The sequence below is a fragment of the Triticum urartu genome, chromosome 6A (assembly GCF_056163025.1).
Source record: "Triticum urartu cultivar PI428250 chromosome 6A, HENAU_Tu73, whole genome shotgun sequence".
NCBI classification, from domain to species: Eukaryota; Viridiplantae; Streptophyta; class Magnoliopsida; order Poales; family Poaceae; genus Triticum; species Triticum urartu.
This window is the reverse complement of record NC_141878.1, coordinates 455,729,241-455,737,493: the sequence shown is the minus strand read 5'-3', so window position 1 is coordinate 455,737,493 and position 8,253 is coordinate 455,729,241. Positions and strand designations below refer to the sequence as shown.

The window sequence follows — 8,253 nt, the reverse complement described above, 5'->3', positions numbered from 1 at the left end:
GAACGTTAAAGTATATTAATTGTTGAAATATATAATACACTTTTATAATATTAATATGTAAATAAAAGTTAAAAATCTATACCTATATACCAACTAATAAAGGGATTAATGCTTCTACGCATTCGTTATGAAATTGGCCCCAACTTTGCCACAAATTGCATTCAATGCCATTAGTAAGTGGAAAAAACGATTTTAGATTTTCTTGAAGTTCCTGGCCGTGGCGTTTGGTTCATGTTCAGCTATCCCCTCGTACATCACAAGTGAACTAGAGGTGGGCTGGCTAGAGGCTTGCTCTTCTAATGGGGCACTATAGGCGGATTGCCTTCTCTCTTTGAATTCTGATTGCGTAAGATAGATCTGTCTCGCCCAAGGATTGTTTAGCATATGGGCTGCACAGTGTTGCAATTCGGCCCAGGTATTCTCTGTTTAACTTTTCTTTTTTTTTTCTTTGGCAGATTCAAGTACTTCAAAAACATATCTTTCAAACCTTAATACTAAATTTAACATGTTATATATAAAAATCGCTTAGTAAAATATGTTATATATACAAATCGCTCAGTAAAATATGTAGATTCCAAATATGCTATTATCTTGCTTGTTAGTCATTTCTAAAATTATGTTTAGGATGTACCCTTAATTTACACTTTTCTATATATGGGGTATTTTAAAAATGTCTATTATCGATGTTTCCTACACATTTAAATTGATTAGATAGGATAGTTTGACAGTGTAACAAAATCTGTTGTTGGTGCCATAGGGGGTGTTCATTTCCACCCATTTAAAATTCCAAGCTAGCCTTTTTCCTTTTTAAAGAAAAAAACTACTAGCTAGCTTAATACTTTATATGTACGTGTAGAAACATACTTCTACACGTCGTTGTGTATGGTGGATTGGCCGCTGTTGCATGCCAACGCCCACCAATGTGAAATAACTGATGGTCGGCTACCAATGACATGGACTGGAAAGGATGAATGTTTGATTGGGGGAGGGGGCAAGGGAGCTAGGGTCTAGAGTTCGCACGAGTCGCCACATCAAGCGGCGGTCGGAAGTGGAGGATGTCTCGGTCAGATGTCAACCCTAATGTTGCCTAACACTAACAAGCATGTTTTTCTTGCTGCCACTGTTGCTCCAGATTAATCTACTTGATGCTATTGTTATTCATAATATTATTTATTTCTGTTTTACTTTTAAATTTAGCTCATGGCATCAAGTCAAATTTATTAATAATGTTATATCTTCAAATTTTCCTTAAATTTTAGAATGAACTAATAAGCTGAACTAAGTTGACTCGGGACCATATCTCATGTTCCAAATTGGCATCCTGAAAAACCCTATCCTCAATCGATTCATGGTTCGACATGTTGCTCATTGTTTCTTAAGCTCACCGTTCATGTCGAATGACCACTGGTTGTCATGTTAAAATAGAGGGTGTGCATCTGTGAAGGGTCGCGAGAATGCTTATCACATTATAGGCGTGTGTTATTGTTTAATCACCTATTGCAATGCACGGACATGTTTTGCTGGTGCAAGAAAAAGAAAAGAAACGAACGGACCTAATACTAGTAGGCCCTCCCACCATATGTCAAGCTAGAGATATAGAAGCGCCCACTTATATCGATTTTAGTGAGCATTGTACTCGTGTCGTTCACTTAGCCAGCGCACTAGTCTAGCTGGGCTGACACCCCAATAACGCTAGTCTAAGTGAGTTCATGTTACTCGAGTTTAGTTGTCCGACTCATTTCCCACAAAAAAAACAAGATGTCCGACTCGTTGCCTGAACACATATTTATCTGATTTGTTTGTACAAAGTGTTTTCTTTCTGTTTATGAACCTATTTGTGAGAAAGAGTCACAAATTTTAAAAATGTTCACAATTTTCTGCTATATTTGCCAAGTAAAATAATGTTAACGAATTAGAAAAAAATCACAATTTCGAAATTCAAATTGTTTTTGGCGAAATTGGAAAGTTGTTCGAGAATTTAAAAAGTGCACATGATTTTTTCATGAATTCAACAAATATTTAAAAATTATCACGAATTTGAAATAAAATTTGCAAATTTCAATTTCTTAAATTTATAAATAATTCATGAAATTAAAAATAATGGTGAATTCACAAAATGTCTGCAGATAAATGTTCAGGAATTTGAAAATATGTTCATTAAAGCTAAGAATATGAAACACATGAATCTATCATTCACAAATTGAAAAAAAAATGAATTGAAATCTGAAAAATCATGAGAGAAATTTTTGCAAACTTAAAGAAATGTTACCAGAATAAGAAATGGTTTATGAATTTAATTTATTTTTAAAAAAATCATGAATTTCATAAAAAAGAAAGATAGGAAAAAGGAAAGAATAGTGAAAAAGGAAATAATTACAATGAAGAAGAATGAAAAAGGAATAAAAACCATCGAATAAAAATAAAAATAATAAAGTAATAAAAAAAGAACTTACAAACCCAGAACCGGAAGTTTCCCAAAATCAGATAGAAGCTTCCATGATCTTTTCAAAAACTGAATGGGCGAGTGTTTACAATCATATGTGCCCATACCAGGTGCCACGACGGGCCCACGCGCCATGTACACGTCTAGGACACTAACTCACACACACCTATGTAATTGCGAGGGTCAACTCTGATACCATTTTGTAGCGGCTTCGGATCGACTACCATATATAAGGTCGCAACGCGCTAGCTACCACTTGAGATCAAGACTAGCCTAAGAGATCAATATTAATCTTTCGTGTGCACTTTGTTCTCGCTCGTCAATGTGAAGCATGCTGTACTTTAAGGTTTTTTGTGGATGGGCTTTCAAAGAAAAAAGATGAACTTATTGATATTAGTAATGTATCAAATCCTATTATCTCGGACATTATAGCACACTTCTAGACATTGTGGACGAATTCCGTCATAACGCTCGCACAACGCGATAGATAGCATATTAGCATTGGCAGGGTCTCGTGCGGCGATCTCTGGATCAGCCCAATTTTTCGCTGGGCGACTTCAACAACACAAGAACGGCATATCCAGTCCCACAAATTAGAGCAACTTTAATGGGGCGATTCATTTCGTCTGCCCGTGTTCATTTGAATTGGCGTGAACAAAAATAATGGCCTAACGCGCGACCCAAACTCAAATGGCGTCCGTTTCATGTCCGCGCCGACGCATTTGCGGTCCAAATTTGCGTCTTAAATGTATCGACGCGGACGCGAAACGGACGCCACACACGTCTTCTCGATGTCCGTCGTGGCCTCACTTGGCGGTCGTCCAACGCTCCGTCACCTACCTGGTCAGCTTAATTTATGATCATGGGCGCACATGTCAGCGATGGCAGTCGCCCTTTTTTAAGACGACCGTGTGGCGAGGCCGTCTTCATCCAGCCAGCCCCCGTCCACATCTAGGCACGCTCGCTCCCCCATCGCCGGCAAACCCTAGCCATCCAAGCCGTGCCAAATGGGGCTCTTCTCCGGCGCCGGGAGCAGCAGCAAGGCCAAGGGCAAGGCCCCCGCCGTCTCTTTCCCCTCATAGTTTCTCCCGCCTCTGCCAGCGCCGGCTCGCCGGCAGAGGCAGCGCGTGAACGTGCCAGTGCACCAGGCGGAGTGGCACTGGCAGCACCGCGTGCCTCTGCCGATGTCACCCTGCTGCACGACCGGCATCTGGATCCAGAGAGGATCCCAGTGCCGGCCGCGGTCGGCTAGGGCGCACACAGAGGAGGTGCGGCGCCGGCAGGCGCTGCTGACGCCGGAGCAGCGCCGTGACGCCATCTACGCATCCGACTCGCCGAACTGGAAGAGGTGGTTCGCCTTCGAGCACGAGGAGGCGAGGCGACGCGGCGTGCGCGAGGTCGACCGCAGCGTGCCGCCGCCCCCGTTCATCGTCCGCGAGGAGGACCAGGCGGCGGAGGACGCCTACCAGGCGGCCCTTGCGGCGGTCTACCGCGAGAGCGAGGAGGACAAGCAGCACAGGATGGAGGCGATGGAGGAAGAGGAGGCTCGGTATGAGGCGGCCATGGCGCAGGCCATTGCCCTCTCCGCGGCCGGCGACTGCGTGCTGCCGCCGGTGGCCCCGCCGTCCCCTCCCCGACGCCGCGTCAAGGCCGACCCGAAGCCGCAGCCGGAACCCGAGCCTGAGCCATCCCCCATCGAGCGCTACTCCTGGACGGGAATACTGCGCGAGTGGGTGTCCGAGTCACCGGTTTGGATGGGGACGACACCGATGTAGGAGGTGGCGTACCTCGAGATGTGGCGCCAGCGACGGCTGGCTGAGGAGCGCCGTCACGGCGAGTACGAGGAGATGCTCGAGCGCGACCTCGAGGAGGAGCAGCGCGAGGCTGAGGAGAAGGCGCGCTAGGCCGCGGCCGCACAGCCCCCTGCGCCGGCACTGCCTGTGCCGGAACAGCTGCCTGCGGCCTACATCGCCGCCGCCTGGAACCCGGCATTCCCTTGGGCCGGCCCTGTGCCGACACTCATCGCTCACCGACCCCGAGGACGACGACGCCGCCACCGCCTAGGGCAGCGCGCCACCTCATAGTTTAGTTTGTTTTTAATTTCTTTTAATACTAATGTGGGCGCATGGACTCTCGCCGACCTTTCCGGTCGACCCTAATATTTAATTAAGTTATTTTTATTTTAAATATGCATGCACAGTATCGGCGCCGTCAAAATAGATCAGACGAGCGTTAGGCGCAGACGCCGACCCAAATGTAAAAACAAACGTCTGTGTCTGTCTGGTCGATCCAAATAAACAAAAAAAGCGGACATAGTCAGCGTCTGTTTGGTCGACCCGTTGCTCTTACTGCAGCAGAAACCAAACACTGCTCCAGCACCAACACGTACATACTAACTCTAATATGTGACGGTGGAGACGTGGTCCACCCGGCGTGCACAGGCATCAGGCATATGTGACGGTGGAGACGTGGTGCCAAAATGAACAACCTGCCGCTGGTCCCTGCCTCGCCTCTCTCTCGGTCGAGCGGTCACTTCTTCCCAGACACGTATGTACGTCGTGACAATTCATCGCAACCACTCCCCGTGTACGTACGTACGTCCAGACGTGCATACCATTTAATGTAGGGTACACCCACACGCTCTCCCTCCTTCCGGTGTGCCTGCCGATATATTCCTCCCCTGTTTCTTATTATTATTGCGAATAACCTGTACTGTACGTCTGTTGCGCCCTTCATCTGAAAGTACAGACGCATACATACAGAAGCACATGATCACATGACTGACATCCAACAAGGCCTCACCATATACTACTACGATTCAATACTCAGAGCAACACTACTGGTGCATCATACTTAGAAAACGTATGCATTGTGGGCGAAATATTCTCTCTTCTCTCTCTCTCTCTCTCTCTCTCTCTCCCAAAGCTGATGAAATCCAGATCAAACCTGCATGGCATGGCAGGGAGCGGCACTGGTGCGACTCATGAGAAATTTCTCCGGTAGCATGTGATGCATGGGCCCTACTACGTGCTGTAACGATGATATTAAATCACCCGCAACGAACTAATCTCATTATTTGAAGAAAAAGATTCCACCTAAGCCGTCCCTTTCCGATCTTTACGCGGACAGTTGCCTATGAGCTGTCTCGCTCGTAAGCCTCTCTGCATATGATATAAAACCCTAGCCCCAGACACGCTGAAATGCGTTATATATCCATTCTCCAGCCGACTACTCCTACCCTACCATAAGTCCATAACACGAGAAAAAACGGGAGCAAGTGAGAGCAAGAAGCGACTGCGGAGGAGCAAGCCAGCGTCGGATCCATGGAGCTGGAGGCCGCCCCGCAGCTCCCGAGGAGGGACGCCAGGAAGCTGGTGAGGTGCCCGAGGCTGCAGCTGGACGCCAAGACGGTCACGGCCGTCGAGCAGTCCACGGGCACGCCCGTCGCCGACGCGGCGGCCACCAGCCCTGGAGGCGCGACGCGCGTCAAGATCTTGCTGAGCAAGCAGCAGCTCAAGCAGGTGGCCGCGGCCGTCGCCGCCGGCGGCGCCTTCGCGCTGCCGCCCGCGCTGGAGCAGCTGGTGAGCGCCATCAAGAGGCAGCACGCGAAGAAGCAGACGGCGGCGGCGACTAACGCGGCTGCCGCGAGGCGCCCGGGACGGTGGTCGCCGGCGTTGTACAGCATCCCGGAGGATATCCACAGCTAGATAACCCGCCTAGCTTCGTGGTGTAGTCGGTTTGCATGTATAGCTTCGGTGGTCTCTCTCCATTTTTGTTGCCTCTTCGTCCTCAATTCTTGGGTTGCAACGTTGGGCCAAAGTGAAAGCGCGCCCAATGGATGCGTTGCGTTGCAACTTTGAAATGTCAGCAATTTTAATCTGACATTTTTTGGATCCAATTCGTTTCTCTCTGCTCAAGATCGATCGATGTACAAATTCGCTGGACGAATCAATGAAGAGAATGAGCTGGGGGAAATAAACAACGGAGCGTGCGAACCTGCGTGTCTCTTTCTTGCCTTGAATCTTGTCCAGCGCCAGGTAGCCACTGCGTGCGTGCGTGGGCAGGTGGAGCTCTTTGCCTGGAAATGCGAGCCAGCCCGGCCCTAAAAGATTCCTGTCCACCGGTACGACAAGATCTACTACTAGGCGAAAAGAGTTTACAGTTCATGGCCTAATGGGCGCAACAGTGGCAGATGATACTCGTCACATGCATGCCAGCGTCTAACCGGATTCGCTTCAGTGTTGATAAGGATGAGATCGAGTGTGGTTAATGTACGCGGGTCCAGTGGAACAACATCTTGACGCCGATAGTGGCTGCCGGATCAATGTCGTTCGGATAGGTGGTACTGGTACATAGTGGTGCGGTGGCGTTTGTTGTGGGCATACATACATGATCTTCGGTATCCTCACTCCTCAATAGCACTGACACCTTTGTTCGGTTTGTGGCCAGCCAGATCGATCCTCCGCCAAAGCGCAAGAAGTTAAAAGTAGACGGGCACACACAGCAAAAGCCGAACGTGAAGTGATGGCTTACAGTGAAAAGTATATGCGTGATAATTTGGTTTCAAATGTATACGCGTTGTGTGTCTACGTTATTGACAGTTAACTCTGCTTTAAACACTGTTTGCTCTGCTGTTATGTGGAAATACCAGAAAATTTAGAAAATCCATGGTATTTAACAGTGCACAATGGCTCTCTAGCAAAAAGGTTTGGTGGAATATACTAAGGACTACTGGATAATTCTTTGAGTGAATTCCACTTTTTACCCCATAGTTGCGCATTTGTGACACTTATTGTCCCATTTATTGTGATATAAAATCAGAAATACACTATTAAATTTTTAACAAGGTTTTACCCAATTTTGGCATTCCACGAGTTCCATTAGAATAGCCTGGCGTGTTAGATCCATGTGGTGCGTCAAACTATGCAAATAGCAGAGGCCGTCATCGATGATAATGCCCATCCTTTTCTTCATCATCTGGTTGATTCCTCGTTGTTTTCCTGGTATTTTTGAGTCTCAATCACACGTCACACCTTTTCAAATGACATGCATCGGAAAAAGAGGGTCCAGACTTTTTTAAATGGGTAATCTAGACTATTTTTCATTTGATGGGGTAATCGGTGTCACAAATACATAACTAGAGAGTAACAAGTGGAACTCACTCTAATTCTGTCATTAGATCAATGCAGGCAGAAATTGGGTCACTTTTCCAATTCTCATTCAAATTTTCTGAGGAAATCCCTGTTGATTTGTTCATGCTGAACATTTTCTCTCTTGCTTTGGGTTCCTCTCCTCGTGTAACCTGTGCTTGGGACAAAATTAGGATATCTAGGGTACGTACATACATAGTGGTGCGGTGGCGCTTGTTGTGGGCATACAAACATACATACATGATCTTCCGTATCCTCGCTCCTCATTAGCACTGACACCTTTGTTTGGTTCGTGGCCAGCCAGATCGATCCTCCGGCAAAGGGGAAGAAGTTAAAAGCAGACGGACACACAAAGCAAAAGCCGAACGTAAAGTGGTGGCTTACAGTGAAAAGTATATGCGTGATATTTGGTGTCAAGTGTATAAGCGTTGTGTGTCTACGTTATTGACAGTCAACTCTGCTTTAAACACTGTTTGCTCTCATGTTTTGTGAAATACGAGAAAATTTAGAAAATCCATGGTATTTAAGAGTGCACAATGGCTCTCTAGCAAAAAGGTTTGGTGGAATATACTGATGATTACTGGATAATTCTTTGAGTGAATTCCACATTTTACCCCATAGTTGTGCATTTGTGACACTTATTATCCCATTTACTGAAAT

At 46.6% G+C, this 8,253-nt stretch overlaps 1 protein-coding gene and 1 pseudogene across 1 annotated transcript; both read left to right on the top strand.

The window, feature by feature from the left end:
• The first annotated feature begins 3,627 nt into the window (after positions 1–3,627).
• On the top strand, positions 3,628–4,527 carry LOC147965679 (uncharacterized; annotated as a pseudogene).
• Positions 4,528–5,646: 1,119 nt separating this feature from the next.
• Positions 5,647–6,341, top strand: LOC125512289 (uncharacterized). The gene has a single exon (XM_048677384.2). It carries the CDS (start codon positions 5,767–5,769, stop codon positions 6,148–6,150), a length of 384 nt encoding a protein of 127 aa, XP_048533341.1. The 5' UTR covers positions 5,647–5,766; the 3' UTR covers positions 6,151–6,341.
• The last annotated feature ends 1,912 nt before the right edge of the window (positions 6,342–8,253 follow it).

Coding starts and splice junctions, on each gene's coding strand:
- LOC125512289 (XM_048677384.2), top strand. CDS start 5,767: ATGGAGCTGGAGGCCGCCCCGCAGCTCCCGAGGAGGGACGCCAGGAAG.